The following is an 18,465-nucleotide window of genomic DNA, read 5'->3' on the forward strand; positions in this document are numbered from 1 at the left end:
TTTTGTCTTCAAATCTCTTCCTCTGCCCAAGGGCTTAAAACCAAGTTTCATTCTCATGTCTCTGCTAAACCCCAATAACGTCTGATAACCGCAGTTTGGTTCATCATTGATCAATTTGTTTGAGGGAGGGGCCAATTCATTCAGTTCAGATACAAACATGCTGTGTGATTTGCTCACATAATGGACCTGGCAGCCTTTGAATCTACCAGACCGTTATTGAAATTCCCTTCGGCATCAGGTACTACCTTGGAGCGACATATCTGCCTGGCCTTACAAATTGAAGAGGTTTTGATCTGGAGCCTTGTGTGGCTAGAATCTTTGAAAAGGATAAGTTTAAGTCAGGCAACTTCTGTAGTTGGTGAGGGAAGAAGTTCAAAAATTACCTAAACAACTATGTAAACAAAAAGGTCGCTGTAGTCATAGTTTAGCACTAAAGTTGCAATTTATCTGCTACTGTGTGAGAACTAAGATCACCGAATCACAGGAGTGTTGTGGTGCAATTGGCCCATTATGTCTGCACTGGATACTATTAAGCTGCTGTAAAATTTGTTATGCTCCTGTTATTATTCAGTTGCTCTACTATGGTTTGATTAGTATGTTTAGAATCAAAGCCTAGAACAAGGTGTGTGTGGTGTCACTCAATTCAATTCAGTTTGGGTGCATTGCTCAAACATTAAAAAATTACATATACCTGTAAATGAATAATACCAATAAAAGAATGAAACATCTAACATTACTTAAAATAATTAATTAATTATAATACTATTCCAATGCATGAAAATAATCTTTGAAAGTTGCCACTTTCAAAGATTATAAGAAAGTCCCAAAAAGAAATAATAATGTAAGGACGGAATGTGAAGAAAAGTCTTCCCTGTTCATTATTTTAGATGTGTTACAAATGTCACCTAGACAGCAGTACAAATATTAACGCTCTCAAGGATGTAAGGGGCTAAGGTTTACCTACAAGTATAGTCTGACACACGGAGGTCACAAGTACCTAGAGTAAAAAGGGTAAACAAACTCAGATAATGTAACAGGGGATTATATAGGACCAGTCAAGGTTGGTTGATGGACAAGATTTTGATGCAACAATTCATTTAAGCAACCAGCCAGAACGAGCAGAACTTAGAGAATGAGGGCAACAGGTGAGTGAGAGCTTCAACTTGAAGGCTTAGTTTGTCCTTGTTCTCTCAGGCAGAGAGGGTGTCATTCTCCCTGCTAGAGTTTTGATCCACTTAATTTGGCTTGTGCACAATAGCCCGCGTGATGTCCCAACAGTAGCAACTCTTCCTGCATTTATTAAATGCTCGATATAAAAAAGCCTACAAAGCTGCTCACAAACTCAACCACTTTGAAGTGTTCCTATATTTGAATGAATCTGTAATCTTTGCTTTCAGTAAGGATTTAGTGAACACAAAATCTGAAAAACGGTGTTATTAGTCTGGGGCACAATTGAGAGAACAAAGACCAAGATCGAGTAAAGTCCAGTGGAGGCTTTTTAACCTTCGCCACCAAGAGGCTCCAATATTTGCCGCTGCAAAGTTTTTGAGCAGTGGGGTGAAGTAACGGTCGGGAAAACTGTGTTTTCTCATACACCATGGCATGCACGATTTTTAAAAATAGATTTTCTGCCCAGAAGCCAGCCTGATTGGCTGGTTTGGCTGACTGGCAGGCGGGGACTGTGCCCCAATAGGCTACAGAACTGGGCCACGTAGGTTCAGTAACTATCGAGGGCAGAGATTGCTGGAAGGTTAGTAGAGTGTGGTTGGGGGGTGTTGGGGTAACAGGGGAGGGGTGTGTGTCTGATATCCCAGGGGACTGGTGGGGTATCAGAGGGGAGGTTCAGAGACTGAGGGAGAGTTACGGTTTGTTGTGGGGTGGGGGGTTGGTGGTTGTGTGGAATTGAGGATTGAGTGGGTGGGGGGAGTCATTGATGGTGGGTCAGTCATCATGAGTGGTTGGTGATAGAGGGGGGCTGCTGGGGTAGGGAGATCGGGAGATGGTGAAGATGGGGGTGCAGTTACAGGTTAGCTTGTTGGACCTGCAGGGAAGCCTTCTACAGATGCTGAACCACAAGCCATGTTGTAAAGGCACTTACCTGATGGATCCAGCTCCTCTCGCCTCCCTTTATCTGCTGAGTTTCCTGAGTGCCAGGAAACCCAGCTAACATGGGTTAAGAATAGAAACCCTGTAAAAGTAGAAACATGGAGCAGCGCGCAAGATTTCGAGGACAGGCACACCTCCTGAGAGCAGGTGTCTGAGCTGTCTGCTCTCATACACTCCCCTCTTCCACCCCTGCTAAAACTGGGAGTGGGCATGTTTGCACTGGGTTGGGTTCCTGTCGCATATCTTTAACATGTTAACCTCCTAACTGACCCAAACCCACCAATTTTGGGGGGTTAAAAATTACTCCCAGAAAACATCACGACTTTTTATAACACTTTTCCAGAGGCCCCATTTTATTTCTTTATTTGTTTCACATATAACAAATTGATTACATCACATGATTGCTGAGCAAAACCTTATTTTGATTCTTAAAATGAATTACATTTATGTGTCTCTTTTAGTTCAATTGCTATGAGCTTGGGCAAAGCTCAGTGAATCATTTTGGAATCCAGGATGGCTATGTTGGAAAAATCATGTTGGGGAGCTTGGAATTCAGATTCAACTAAACCTTAATCGTTTATGTCTAACAATTTGGGTTGGAAAGAGGAAGCCAATGCGGATGAGGGAACAGGAAACAGGGATAGTTCCATACCCTCCATTGTAGCACATTACAGGGTGAAGATCATTGAAGGCTCTCCTGACAAGGAATGGATGAGTGAGAGGGGATTAACAAAAGAGGAAAGATCAGATAAAATAAATTGTGGCAGCAAGAATGCCTGTAAATATTTTGCCTTCATTCGCAGTATGTTTGATTAGGGAAATGAATCAAATTATTTGTCATGTTGCCCACACTGCATTATAAAAATGATTGATACCATACATGCTGTGGTAATGATACCTCTTTAGTCCAATTCAGTAATATACAGGTACAAAATCACACTTGAAAGATAGGTCAATCATTGTAAAGCATTCTCAATGTAGCATTAGGTTCATGCCAATAGCAGAGCATGTCAAAATGGCCAGTGACTGAACTGGAGCAGCTTTTTGCCTGAACTGGACACAGAAAAAGGGAGGACCAACCAAGCACCTGCAGCAGACTCAGTGTTCTTACCTGGGACAATCTCAAACAGATGTTTGCCAGGCTCCTCAGGGTTGGCTGTGAACTCATTCACTTGGCTCCCTTGCAGGTGGATAGAACCCTGTGGACAAAGAAAGGCTGAGTATTTTGGACAGAAGAAAATATTGAGATGCTTAACTGCAAAAGAAAATCAGCAAACACTTGAATTTCTACATCAACTTTATTACAATAAAATGTACCAAGCGCATTTCACGGGAGCATTATGAAACAGAACTTGACACTGAGCAATGCGGGATATTAGAATGGATGACCAAAAGCTTGGTCAAAGATGTATGTTTTAAGGAGTGGCTTAAAGGAGGGAAGAGAGGTAGAGATGCAGAGAGGTTTAAGGAGGGAATTCCAGAGCTTAGGGCTTGGAAGACATGGCCACCAATGGTGGAGCAATTAAAATTGGAGATGCTCGAGAGGCCAGAATGAGATGAGCCCAGATATCCCAGAGGGTTGTGTAGCTGGAGGAGATTACATGCATAGGTGTGGGTCATGGAGGGATTTGAAAACAAGGATAGGAATTTTAAAATCAAGGTGTTGCTTAAGCAGGCATCATTGTTAAACAGTGAGCATATGGATAATGGGCGAATGGGACCTAATGCCATTAAGGACATGGCCAGCAAAGATTTGGTGACCACAAGTTTATGGAGGGTAGAATGTGGGAGAGCAGCCTAGAGTGCATTGGAAGAATCAAATCTAGGGGTAACAGATGTATAGATAGGATTTCTAGCATAGCAGATGAGGCAGTGATGGAGTTGGGCAATGGGCGGTTTTAGTGTTAGGGCAGATATGTGTTCGGAAGCTCATCTCAGGGTTACATATGGTACTGAGGTTGTGAATAGCCTGGTTCAACCTTAGAAGGATTCTCTGTGTCCAATGACAGAAAATCGTGATGGAATGATATCTGAATAGACTGAAGGCTGGATCTGCACATCACATCAGGAGAAAGATAGTTCGTTGACGTGGGACGAACGCTTTACTGTTGGAACAGTGAGACACAGAGAAATGTCTTTAAAGGAGCAGCATTGAATAAATCGCTTGTTTCATATCTAGCTGCTTTTATTTGCAAGAAAGCCCCTCAAACTCGAGTTAATAAGTAATAAAGAAGTATTCACTGTCAACAGTTGGCTTTCATCTTTTTTTAAATAAGTTCACAATTTGATGCATCTCAAATAAGTCTTTGCTTAAAAAGCTCAGTGGGAATGTCCTGTTCTTGTAAGCTGTTCCACAGTTATGTAAAGCTCCGACACCAAGAAGCATTCGACAAGCTACTGCCAAAGCAGCTCTGTTCTGATCACTATAAGTTGTGTGGGAGCAGCTTGGCAGAGACGCCCACACAATGATGTTAAGCTCCTGGCTGCTTTGTAGTTCCATTGTGTGACTGGTCTGTGAGCCAGCTCATTTTTTGTATAAGGTAGATGCAATAGAAGGAGGGATACCATGTGTTTAAGGGGTCAGCACCCATTCCGTGTTGGAGCAATGCTTTGGAGTGAAGAGAGATGGGTTTCAGTCCCATTTTCCCGAGTTTCAAATCTCACCCATTCTGTATGGAAGCACTAGGCAAAGCAAATTGTGTGGGCGTCTCTGCCAAGCTGCTCCCACACATCTCTTAGTGATCAGAACAGAGCTGCTTTGGCAGTAGCTTGTCGAATGCTTCTTGGGGTCAGGGGCGCATGACCTATGAAGTAGGCTTTTCGCTTGTTAGGGTGCAAGGTAGCTCATTTTTCACCACTTTTGCATCTTGGGATGAAAACAAGTTGTTACTTAAGTTATGAAGGTTTACTGTAAATTGCCAGCATTAAAAAACAATCAACATCAGGGCTGCCCCACTCCTATCCAGTTTATGATGGGAGAGAGGAAGATGCAATAGACCCACAGGATGATAAAAGGGAATGTTACCACCTGACCCCTCAATCTCCATCACAGAGTCTCAAATATACACTTGTGTTTATAGAAATCCCTCTCTGGAGTGGTTGTGAATGCTATATATATATATATTTTTAAAAACATCGCTATTACTTAAGAGGCTACTTTACAAAAGGAGGGCTTTTGAACTTTGATCTTAGCCAATATGAATGCAATGCTTACAAGTAGAAGATCCCAAATTGAGTAAGGTCAGAAAGGAATTAAATACCTCTCCTCATTTTCTGTTTGGATTCATGTTCAAATCCAACTCACAGAACTGAACTAAGAACATGTTAAAACCTTGCTGAGCCACCCAACGTTAAAATCAATCCTGGATCATCCCAAACCCTGACCCACTCTCAGTCCATTATAAATGACTCGCACATCAATGTAAGTGATGCATAAAGCCAGTTTTAATAAGGATGGATACCTTTCACATTGAAACCATGAATTATTTTGAAGTCTAGAGGCTGTTATTGTGTGTGCAAAGTGGCAGCCATTATAGGCCCATAATGCAAGAGTCCCCCAGTGATGATTGACTAGTTTTTGTGTATGACATATTTTCTGAAAAAAATGTTTCACTATAAATAACTAAAATCCTGTTGTAAGCAGAATGAACTTCCCCTTCTCAATGATGAAACCTCCAGCCAGTAACTGTTATGTCGTGCTGACAGACTTTATTCAGTGCAGAAGTCAGCCAGTGGTGTTCTGGCTAGTGAGACACTTTCATCTCCAGAGCCTAACAGATTAACCAAGAGGACAAAAAGAAAATGGTAAAAATGTAATTTGCCCTTAAGGAACAAGGCAAAATTTCTTAGGCTGCTTTTGTTTGGTTTCATTTAATGTGAACTGCAGGGTAGTGTCCTTGGCCCAACCATCTTCAGCTGCTTCATCAATGACCTTCCTTCCATCATAAGGTCAGAAGTGGGGGTGTTCGCTGATGATTGCACAATGTTCAGCACCATTCACGACTCCTCAGATACTGAAACAGTCCATGTCCAAATGCAGCAAGACCTGGACAATATCCAGGCTTGGGCTGACAAGTGGCAAGTAACATTCGCACCACACAAGTGCCAGGCAATGACCATCACCAACAAGAGAGAATCCAGCCATCGCCCCTTGATGTTCAAAGGCATTACCACCACTGAATCTCCCACTACCAACATCCTGGGGTTTACCATTGACCAGAAATTGAACTGGACTAGCCATATAAATACTGTGGCTAGAAGAGCAGGTCAGAGGTTAAGAATCCTGCGACGAGTAGCTCACCTCCTGACTCCCCAAAGCCTGTCCACCATCTACAAGGCTCAAATCAGGAGTGTGATGGAATACTCCCCACTTGCCTGGATGAGTGCAGCTCCCACAACACTCAAGAAGCTTGACACCTTCCAGGACAAAGCAGCCCACTTGATTCGCACCATATCCACAAACATTCACTCCCTCCAACACTAAGGGACAGTAGCAGCAGTGTGTACCATCTACAAGATGCACTGCAGGAATTCACCAAGGCTCCTTAGAGAGCACCTTCCAAACCCATGACCACTACCATCTAGAAGGACAAGGGCAGCAGATAGATGGGAACACCAGCACCTGGAAGTTCCCCTCCAAGTCACTCACCATCCTGACTTGGAACTATATCGCCGTTCCTTCACTGTCACTGGGTCACAATCCTGAAACTACCTCCCTAACAGCAGTGCGGGTGTACCTACACCACATGGACTGCAGCGGTTCAAGAAAGCAGTTCATCATCCCCTTGTCAAGGGCAACTAGGGATGGGCAAGAAATGCTGGCCCAGCCAGTGAAGCTCACATCCCGTGAATGAATTAAAAAAAAAGTAGGACATTCAGCTGCTTGAGTCTGATCCACCATTCAGTTGGTTCATGGATGATCTGTATCTTAACTCCATCTACCTGCTTTGGCTCCATAGCCCTTAATGCCTTTGTCTAATCCAGATTGGTAGCATGTCTTATCTCAGCACTTACCTTTGCTTTATCATCTGGAGTACTGAAAGAATTTTTTCCCAAGCTGATAAATGAAAGTCTGTTTCTGCTCATGCCAGGTGAAAAACCCTGTCTATATGGTGAACAGAGCAGTAATATTACTGCATTAAAGATGTTGAAAACATATATCTATAGATTTTTTTTGTGTTTTCCCCTCTGAAAGCATTCAGCCATGCTAGCAGACAGACCTTGCCAAAGCAGTCATCCTTCACATTTGCTGCTTGACAGTGATGTTAACAGGCTTCTTGAGCATGTAGAGCACTGTTTCTGAACTTAATTCCTTCCATATCTTATGTCCACACTTTCTACCACAAGTTGCTCGTGCACATTCAGGAACGTGACTTTCCCCCCCCACCCCCCACCCCACCCTCCCTGCTGCCCAAGGGCAGGAAGTCAATACACTGCCTCAATCTTGCCTTTAGGCATGACTAGTTAACTCTACTTGGGCTGAAGACTCTCCTTGCCCGTGTGGCTAATTACCACACTGGCTATACATTTACCCACAAGGGTGTCTGCAAATTTCTAATAGGCGGTCAAGGAGGAGTTGAAGAGCAGTGAGTGATTCAGCTGTACAATCTAATGTCACCAAACTGCAGAAGCTGACTTTGAATTGCTGGCAGAACCCAACTCAGCTATTACCTTGGGAAGATAGTCAGCAGTCCTATTGTTTGTTGTGCGCTTGCTTGCCACATTTTTTTAACCATTGGGTGTGCTGAATGCAATAGAGATGGAGTCCAACTGAAAAGTAATTGAGACAGTGGGTGTGGAGGGCAGAGGGTAGATGCAGTATGGAAACTGCCAGCAAGCGAGCATCAAACACGGCTGCAAATTTTAAATTCTATGCAACATTTATAAAAATGCTACAACGCTGAGAAATGGAAAGTGAAAGTTTTCTTCGCGGAGGCTGAATTTGGATTAGATTCCCCCAGAGATAGGGTGGTGTGTGACAAAATGGAGCCCTTGCTAGACTGGGGATTGGGGAGGTTCGCCCAGTGCTTGAATCAATGTGAATTTCCCCATTCCATGAGTATGCTTACTCAAGCATACAAACAGGATGTTAGGTGGTAGTTTGAGTAAAATAATTTTTACTTTTTTTAAGGGTATACATTTCTGGTAACCTTTATTATTACTTCAGGAGCAAAATTAATTCCTGGAATATCCTTTGCTCATTTTTTTTACATTGAATATTAAAATATTCTAGTTATTTTTTTGTTGTGCATTTCCATAGTTGACGATTCAAGGTTTAAAAAAAAATCTTTGTAGAAGGTCTCGTTACTAACAGTGATTGTTACTTAGCCAATCTGAGCCTGACAGATCCACTGATATATGCAGGTAAGTCCTCCTCCTTCGGTTACCATGCCCTAAGAGAGCATTGGCAACTCTGGACTTCCATTGGATTGGTCCATGATTTTGCTTGGCAGAGTATTGCAGTGGTTTGCCATTGCCTTCTGCAGTATGGTTGACCAGGAAACTCTCCCACTCACCATCAGGCACATTGGAGGGATTTACTAGGCTGATGATCAACCTGATTGGCAACGTTAGGAACAGACCTTCTATGGCCATCAAGTCCCCAAGTGGGACTTGAACCCAAAATGTCTAGCCCAGAAGTAGGGATGCTACCCACTGTGCCACAAGACCTTCAACATGCAGGTAACTAGGCAACTTTATTTACAAACTCGCATCCAAACTCAGCAATACTTCCCGCTGAAGTGATATTTTGACCGATTACTTTGGTAAACTAAGAAAGAGGGACCATGATCTGATTTAAAGCCTCAGACAAAGATTTTAGGTAGAACTTTGTCAAACTGTTGGCTCCACAAAATCCATTAAGTTGAAGGAAGCTGTGCAAGATGGAGGAAGGTGACCTGTTGGTCAACGTGAATATCCGCAGCTAATCTGAATTGGAGGTTTGGGATTTTATCCAGAGAAAGGGCACAAAACCAGAACTAAAAAAAAAACGTAGCTGGATTTCAAGGATTGGATGAGAGGAAACAAATTTCAGATAATTGCAAAGAATTAATGGCATGAGTAGAAAGATTATTTACAGGATACAAGAAAGTGTGGTTGTTGAAAACAGGGCAGGAGTGTGGCATCGGGGGGAGGTTCTCTTGAAGAGAGCCAGCATGGACATGATGGACCAAATGGTGCTGTAACCGTTCTATGATTCGTGAGTTGAACTAAACCAAGCCCAAGCACTTTGCAGTAGAGTAGAGTTTTGAAAATAAACACTTTCAGTTTTAATTATGAACTTGGAAGTTGTACATAAACAAACTGCCTGACATCTTTGGTCTCCAAAGCAGCTCCACATTATTGACCCACATTTTGCAGCCAGTGTTGAAGCAACAGCGCTCACTGCTGGCCTTGAAGAAAGCTGCCCACAAAGATCTAATGATCTCTGTGGCATGGATTTCACCCTTTCCTGATGCTAATTTGAATCTGGCACCAAATTCAAGAGATCACCAAGAGCCCAGCAACAGTGAAGTCAGGCTAGGCAGCCAATCACATTGATGTAATCTCACAGACTGCAAACTAGGAAATAAGATGCTCTGATTATCCTTGGCTTTTTATAAATTTTACAGAGAGCAAAACAAAGATCACGACATACACATTAGAAGCTGAAGTATCATAAACAAACATAACTTTTTTATTATGTTAAGAAGCTAACATTTTTAATGGAAAAAGATTGACATTACACAAATATAACATTAGTTTACTGAGGCCAGAGAGGTTGTTCAGCAGTACCTATGACTTAATACAGCATTAAAAACCTACTTACACCTCATGAATAAAAGGTAACTTTTTCAGAGGATTTTGTCAGTGAGGTTATAGCATAAAAGGGATGTTTATGTCAGTTCAGTGATTTCTAAAGATTACCATCTCGAGGGACTTCAACAGTGCACTCTGTGGAGGAACAGGGACCCACAAATTGCAGCTTCTGAATTTCCATGTTTAACTGCACATCTGAAGACATCAGAAGTTGCAGTCAGTTTCATAAGATAATAATGGCAAATGCTAACAATCTCACCATCATGACAACCACAGAATCTGGGCCAACATCTCAGTCATTTATCCCCACATTAGAAAGAAGCTTTGTCACACACAACACGGTACAGGCTCATGAGTTTTTTGGACAGATTCCTTCAGGATTAAGGGTGCTCATATGGAGAGCATCTTGAATGTGTGGTTGTAATTGGATACAGCAAGTGATTCCCTTTGTGGCTTTGTTGCTTTGGGAGAGATCCAAACAACATGTTTAGTCTGAACTAATCATGGATTGCTCAAACCTAATCCCTGTTTATGTTGCACTTGTCACTTTCTGAATGGCTGCAGCATTTAGTCATTTATTGTGTGCGTGATTCTTTTGTAGCAACACTTAAACAGCGCAAGCTGCCTGTCGTGGAGGTGAACTGCTCCCCCTATACTGTCTGTAGCCATTGTAGCAGCTGGTTTGAACATGTTGTCTTGGATACGACTTAAACGAAACATGTTGCTAACATATGTGGCAGCCAAAAAGGATGCGAGGATCCAGGAACATTCTTAAGACAACATTGCTGGCATATTGGATAGTCTGAGTAACTATCAGGCCAATATTAGTATTGATGTATCAAAGTATTCAATCCATTTTCATTTGTTACATTAACAAGGCAGTCATCCATTCAAAATATTTTAAGCATGCATACAACCACATTGCCCACAATATTTTCTACTTTTCAATGAGGTACGGCCTGAATCTGTTGCTCGTTGAGCTGTTTTAATCAAGGGAGACGGTTTTATTGTAGTTGGCAAAGCGAACAGATCAGAAACAGATTTACATAGTGAGTTAATATGACCAAGAAAACACTGCCTGAGTGGATGTTGGAAGAAGCGATTTCAATAAGAATTGGATAAATACCTGAAAGGGGGGGGATGGGGAATTGCTGGGCTCTGGGAAAAGAGCACGGGATTGAGACTAATCGGGACGCTCTTACAAAGGGCTGGCAGAGGCAAAATGGGCCAAAGGGCCTCCTTCTGTACTGGATCATTCTATGACGGGTGAGGGTAAACTGAGTAAATGCAGCTTCCAAAGATCTTTGCCACAGGACATGCTAAATTTCAGTGCCGTTCTGAAGACAATGGGCCAGATCTTGTGGAGGTGATGGGGGGGTGGCCTCTGCCGCCAGCTGGAGATCTTGCGAGACCCTGGACATTGCCTTGTTTTTGGAAGGCCTGCCGCATCTTGTGCCAATCAGGCACTTGACAGGCCAACGTCAGCCTGCCTCCAGGATCGAGGACCCCAGGGGCGAACATCCCGCCTGCCGAGGGCTGCCCACCAATCACAGGGTGGCAGCGCTTCTGTAACCAGTGGGGCCACCAGGGAGGCGATGACACCTACCTGAGGCCTAGGATCATCGCTGGATCCCAGGCCAGAGGCGAGAAATGGCGGGAGGGGGATCGCGGGGTGGAGCTCACAGGGCAGGGGGTGGGGACGGAGGTTGGCAGCAAGGGAAGGGGTGGCTCTGAGCGGGAACCCACCCCTTCTAAGATGCCAGGTCCCTCGATCAGGCACTGACTGCATTTGAACAAGGGACCCTTCCCTGGGAGACCGGGTGCAAACTTGCCAGGGTTTGCTTGTTATGGCCTCCACATGGCGAGCAACCTGCCCGCTTCTGGGTTAATACCAGCGGCAGTGGGGTGAGGTCTTTAAGTGGGCATTAATTGGCCATTTAAGGGCCTCAATTGGGGCTGGGGCAGGAAGGCCATCTACAGGCCTTGTCCACAGGCCTTCCTGCCATGGATCTAATTGGGATAAAGGCAGGAAGCTGGTGGGAACCTTCCACTTGATTAAATGCCCCCGCCACCAAATCCACCACGGGGAGAGCACATGATTCCTCCAATACATAAAACTGTTAATAAGCTCACTAGTTACTAGTAAAGGCATTGCCCATGATCAGCTGATGAAGTTAAGGTTTTTTTAAAAAATAAATAACGTGGTGACAAAGCCCTCCTCGAGCTTTCAGAAACCTACCCTCCAGCGCCATCAAGCAACGCCAACGTGACAATTAACACAGTACAATGGATTAGGAAATGTTGACATAGCAATTTACAATGGGAAATATTGACAGGAAACACCAATCAAGAATCATTACAAAAGGCAGAAAGGTTATTGGGCATGAAGTACATACCCTACTCAAGATATGAACTATTATTTAGATTATATTTAATAACATATGGATTATATTTTACCATCACCAAAGAAGCCTCTCTGGAATCACCACGCCGACTGTTTTCAACATTTCTTTGCCATTACTTCACTAATCCTTCACTGATTACTCTGCTTATGACTTGCATGTAGGCAGATGCTGAATTTTAGCCCTCGGTCATTTTTGATAATGACTGGAATACGCAAACAAAATGACTGAATTAGTGATGGTGCATATTTTGTACAGTACGACTGCCAGACAACAGTGCAACCACACCAGAAGTCACGGTGAGCACTGGATTTTGTGAAGAATTGGGTTCTGCTGTCATTTTTCCCCACTCAGCTTAATCATTTTTTTGGTCACAAAATGTTTAAAGTAGGCCACACAACTGATTGTTACCCCTAATTTCAACCGGAATAATACAGAATTTGGAATTTCATGTCATTAGGGAGCGAGCCGATCATTATTTTGTCGTGGTACATTCAGTGTAAAGTCGGTTACATCAAAGCGATTCCGTTTGATGTACAGTCAGGCACTGCTTGAACATCATTTCGTGTGAGGTCTGTTTCGGGTTAAAGAGGAAAATGCCACTCCGACACGTCACTGAAGTGCTGCATGGAACCATACGGTAGGTGACATTTATTGAAGCTTTTAATCAATTTTCGCTAACACCCGCCAAACCTCTGCTGCTACTTGATGCTTTATCTGTACTTAGGTTTTATTTCAGGTTACTTAAATATAGTCAGCTCCGTTGGACTTTAATAAGAAGCAGGATTTTCAAGATAATCCCGTGGTTGCCGTGCAGTTACAAACCTAAAAGTCTTATCACAGAACCGTTATGCAATTGATATCACATGCACACACAGAAAAAAAAACCATTCATGCGGAGCCCCACTGTACAAAGGCAGGTGAATTATTTTTGTCTCAGTTACAGATGGCATGATGCACACTGACAGTCAGGCTAGGGCACAGCTGTGCTGAACCCCCGCATCTCTTTAATCTGCAGGATGAGTGAAGAAATCACCTGGTGACTTGAATAACAGATTCACTTGCAATTGTTTCTGTCCATTCAGAGGGACTTGGGATCGGAAGCTGCTGCACAATTATTAATGTTTAATGACGGTGACAGGGCTCCATCTGACATTTCTGAGTTAGAGTGGTGGAAGGCACGAAACAGAAATGATCACTAATTTGTTCAATGTTAGAAAAGATATAACTTCTGAATGGACCCAATAGCTGCATGTTAATTATTTGTTAATTGTGCTTAATTGTATGCAGGTGGTAGGCACTATGACTGGGTATTCATTGAGCCCCAGAAACTGAACTGGAATAACCATATAAATGCTGTAGCTATAAGAGTAGGTCAGAGGCTAGGAATCGTGCAATGAGTAACTCACCTCTTGACTCCCCAAAGCCTGTCCACCATCTACAAGGCACAAGTCAGGAGTGTGGTGGAATACTCCCCACTTGCCTGGATGAGTACAGCTCCAACAACACTCAAGAAGCTTGACACCATCCAGGACAAAGCGGTCCGCTCGACTGGCATCCCATCCTCAAACATTCACTCCCTCTGCCACTGATACACAGTAGCAGCAGTGTGTACCATCTACAAGATGCGCTGCAGGAATTCACCAAGGCTCCTTAGACGGCACCTTCCAAACCCACGACTGCTGCAATCTAGAACAAGCTTGTCCACATGCAGCCCATGGGTCACTATGGGGCCCGCCAGTCCTTTCTATCCAGCCTGTGGACCATATGTTTAAAATGCCAGTAAGTAAGTTCAAAGATTCTGTGCGTTTCTACCCCTCCAATGAGTCTCTCCCGCGTTTTCTGTTGATAGGATCACTCGTGATCCTATCAGCAGCGAAGGTGGGAAAGAACCAGGCTCTGATTGGAGGAGCAGCTGGTGGGGGACAGAGTGGCTGATGGTGGTGGGGGAGAAAATGGTTGCTGGTGTGGGGGGGTGAGAGTGGCTGTAGGGAGGGGGGGAGGGGTGAGTGTGGCTGCAGGTGGGGTGAGGGGGTGAGTGTGTGCGAGGGAACAAATTTGTGTGAGGAAGCGAGTGAGTGTGAGAGGGTCTGGCTCACTCCCAGTCTCAGGGTTCACACTCACCCTCACCCCACACACCTAACACACTTGAACCACTTCACACAGCTGGTGTGGTGAGGGTGAGGGGGTAAGCACCCTGAGACTGGGAGTGAGCCAGACAAACACAATTTGACCCTCTCACGCTCAAATGGTCATCTTTAGTAATTACCTCATTTTTAAATTTATTGCTCTGACAATGCTTTTTTTTGATCAGCAAGCTGTCTTTTTCCCTCATTCCTCAGCATTTTATTGAAATTCATGTTTAATGTTGCGCCAATCTCTCCAAAATTTTCTCATCGGCCCCTTGAGTGAGAAAAAGATTGAAATGTGGTCCCTCGCACAAAAAGATTGGACAAACCTGACCTAGAAGGACAAGGGCAGCAGACACATGGGAACGCCACCAACTTGAAGTTCCCCTCCAAGTCACTCACCATCCTGACTTGGAAATATATCGCCGTTTCTTCACTGTCGCTGGGTCAAAATCCTGGAACTCCCTCCCTAACAGCACTGTGGGTGTACCTACACCATATGGACTGCAGCGGTTCAAGGAGGCAGCTCACCACCACCTTCTCAAGGGCAATAATGGATGGGCAATGAGTGATTTCCTAGCCAACAATGCCCACATCCCATTAATAAATTTAAAAAAAACAGGCACAGACCAAAACTGTGGTTGTTGGGTTAGGAGGTGTATGCTTGTAATGTGCAACTCTGTAAATAAATATAAAAGTGTGCAAAGATTGGCTCCAGTTCTATCCCCCATGAACAGGCTTTCTGAAACAGGACACTGCAAAGCAGAACTCCTTCCATAAAACTATTGATTCAAGGGACCTATGCTCTCAGCTTTGGGAGAGTATGTAATTCCTCAACAAAATGATTTCACCTCTCAGATTGATTATAAGAAGAACATTTCAACCGATTAAGGTTTTCTTGTCAGGTTTAATTGTAATGCAGCATAGCTTTTAGAATCTGGCAAAAGGCTTGCCAAAAGTCCAGTTGTGTTCTTTCAGCATTGAGTGGCTTTCATTATTATCCACATACAGTGGGTAGCCAATATAGCTTGTTAAAGGTCACTTTAGGCCAATTTAAAGGAAGCTGACTGGGAATTCCAGGCCGCCCAGTCCCTGCAAGTGGCGGGGGCCAATTTAGCTGCTTGGAGACAGGCTTCAAGCGGCAGATTATCAGACCAACACCAAGACTGGCCTGCAGGCCCTCCTGTCTGCCTTGGTGCAAGAGCCATTGGAGATCTGGATGCATGAGCCATTTTTTAATGTAAGTTTAAGAAAGTTGCGAAGAGGGTGCCTCCATTTTGAAGGGCACTTCCACTTACCTTCCATTGCAGACTCCTTTCAAGCTGGAAGGCCTCTGATTGGCCCTCCAGTTTCAAGAGCCCACACGCCATCCTTAATTGGATGGTGAATCTGCCCGCTGGCCATCAATTGGCTGCTCTGGGGAATATCACAGTGAGTGACTGTTTCGCACACAGTGCAGGCTTCATTTCAGCCTGACAATGGGGTTCAGAAACCCCACAGGGAAAATCTTGCCCAACTCTTGTAGACAGATTCTAGACATTTACTGGCGACATCTCTTTCTTTTGCTACCCTTATCTCCTGAAGGCAGTGGTCTTTGCTCAAATATGGCCCCATGCAACACTCTGGTGCCGTGTCGGAGTGGCATTTTCCATTATTGACTTGGGGCAATGAGTGTCAGCAGGACATTTATCACAAGGGGCATTGCATTCAAGTGGATCATCTTCTCACCCAATGCCCATGTCTGTGAATTGAATAAGCGGGTCACGAGGTAGTGATCAGGAGTGGGAACCTTGTCTATTTTTATTTTCTGTATCTTTTGCTGATGCTCATTGCAGTATCTCTGCTGTTAGCGTGGCTGAGATCAGCTAGCTCCATGTAGGCCTGGGATTGAACCTGGGGCCTTCCTGGCATACGTGGCCAGCTATACATCGGGTGGTGAATTTACCCACTGAGCCATCTGCTACTATTGATGTTTAAGTGTGAGGCCAAGGCTCTGTTTTGTGATGCCCCCTCTTGTGCACTCCCCCTCACTTCACTCCATCATTGGCAGCTGTGTCTTCAGCAATCTAAGCCCCACTTTCTCCAGTTCCCTTGCTAAACTACTCCACCTTCTTAAAACCCGGCTCCTCAACCGAGCTTCACTCCACCCTTTTAAGCTCTCGTCTTTTGAAGCACTCAACATTAACAGATTCACTTTTGTCACCTGTTTGTCCTTTACGTTCTGACTCTTCCAGTAGAACCACATAGTTCAAAGAACTATTGGCAACAAAAATATTTTCCCACGTTTAGGTTGTTTTAATGGCGGTGGTTAGAGGGAGTGCCTCCCAACCCATTGCTTTGTTATTTTAACAAGACAGTAGTCCACTTAAAATAAATACTTCAAGCACAACATACGATCACATTGCCCACTGTATGTTCTGCTCCTCAATGACGTATGGTCTGAGTCAATTGCTAGCTGAGCTGTTTTAACCAAAGGCGACAGTTTTATAGTAATCGTTGGAATGGTCAGAAGTGACACGCGGAGAAACACATTTACCCAAGTTGCTGTGATCTGGAACGCACTGCCTGGAGGGGTGGTGGGAGAAGTTTCAAGAACTTCCAATAGGGAGTTGGATAAATACTTGAAAAGGGAAAAAGAAGCTGAACTATTGTTAAAGAAAAGGGCGGGACTAATTGGATAGTTCTTTCAAAGTGCCAGCAGAGGCACGATGGGCCGAACTGCCTCCCTTTGGCCTAGTTTTCTCAGGCCTCCATGAGATACCTTGGGATGTTGCTACATTTATTCAAGTTGTTGGTGTTGACCAGTGATATGCCCACGTTCAGGGCTGAAACTTGTGTTGCAGAAAAGAAACTAGGAAGTGCGTGATGTGACTGGTTCAACTGGCATGAGGTAAAAGTAATCGTTTAATTCCCAGGCATTTCAAATATGCTGTTCCACTGAGAATGGAATTGCATAACATTTGGAAAATCAAGGATATGGCATCATTATAAAATAGAACGGTGACTCAGTGAGCCAATCAGCAAAGTATTGTTTTTGCCCTGGGTCTTCTGTCTGAATCCTGTCTGGAATATATTGGGCTTGGAAGGGGTATTGTGCAGATTCACCAGAATGATACCAGAGCTTAAAAGGTCACATTATGCTTACAGATCACATAATTGTATTCCCTTGAATGTAGGTGTTTTTGACGGGTTCCATGATTGATGTATTTCAAATCAAAGGGGTTTAAAGGGGTAATACAGACAAACCATTTCCTTTGGTGAGAGAATCCAGAGGAAAAGATTCAAGCCAGGTCATTTAGCAGTGAAACCTGGAAGGACTTCTTTTACACAAAGGGTTGTGGAAATATGGAGCTCGTTCCCAAAAGGCTCTGCCGATGCTTGGTCAAGTGACATCTTCAAGATTGGGATTGATAGATTTTTGTTGGGTAAACGTATGAAGAGGCATGGCACAAATGTGGGTAACTCAGTTGAGGTGCAGATGAAACCTGAACTGATTGAAAGGTGGGACAGGTCCAAGAAGCTGAATGACCTCCTGGAGCTGTCAACAAGGGTACATCACACCACATGGAGCAAGGAAAGAAAATCAAGTCAGACATAAAAATAACCAAACAAAGAGTACATTGAGTAGGAGCCAGGCTGTTATACTTTTGGCTGATCTCCTTCAGCTTTGTTTGATTGCCCCCAGGGATGAGAGAGGAATTTCCCAGCTTTATCTCCCCACTAAATTAACCTACTGTTTTTAACTTCTCCTTTTTGCCTCTTCTAGTAGATTGTGAGAGTGCAGTGGGCAGGAGAGGGGATAGACCGAAGATGTGATGGAAAGGATTTAATGCTGCATGTAGGGTACATCTTGTCAGGACGGGATAGGCTTGTCTGTTTTTTGTATGTTCAAAAGTTGTTTTTTTATTTGTCCTTGGGACGTGGTTGCCAATGGCAAGACCAGCATTTATTGCCCATCCCTAATATTTTTAATTCATTTATGGGATGTGGGCGTCACTGGCTAGGCCTGCATTTATTGCCCAACCCTAATT

At 43.8% G+C, this 18,465-nt stretch overlaps 1 protein-coding gene across 2 annotated transcripts in view; it reads right to left on the reverse strand.

The window, feature by feature from the left end:
- The window catches only part of arhgap22a (Rho GTPase activating protein 22a), a 376,947-nt gene that overhangs the window by 258,438 nt on the left and 100,044 nt on the right, over positions 1-18,465 (reverse strand). For both annotated transcript variants that reach the window (XM_078530720.1, XM_078530721.1), the window contains exon 3: positions 3,218-3,305. In XM_078530720.1, coding sequence (XP_078386846.1) covers positions 3,218-3,305 — 88 coding nt within the window. The remainder of the gene's footprint in view (positions 1-3,217; positions 3,306-18,465) is intronic.

Source organism: Cetorhinus maximus, chromosome 27 (genome assembly GCF_964194155.1).
Source record: "Cetorhinus maximus chromosome 27, sCetMax3.hap1.1, whole genome shotgun sequence".
Taxonomy (NCBI): Eukaryota; Metazoa; Chordata; class Chondrichthyes; order Lamniformes; family Cetorhinidae; genus Cetorhinus; species Cetorhinus maximus.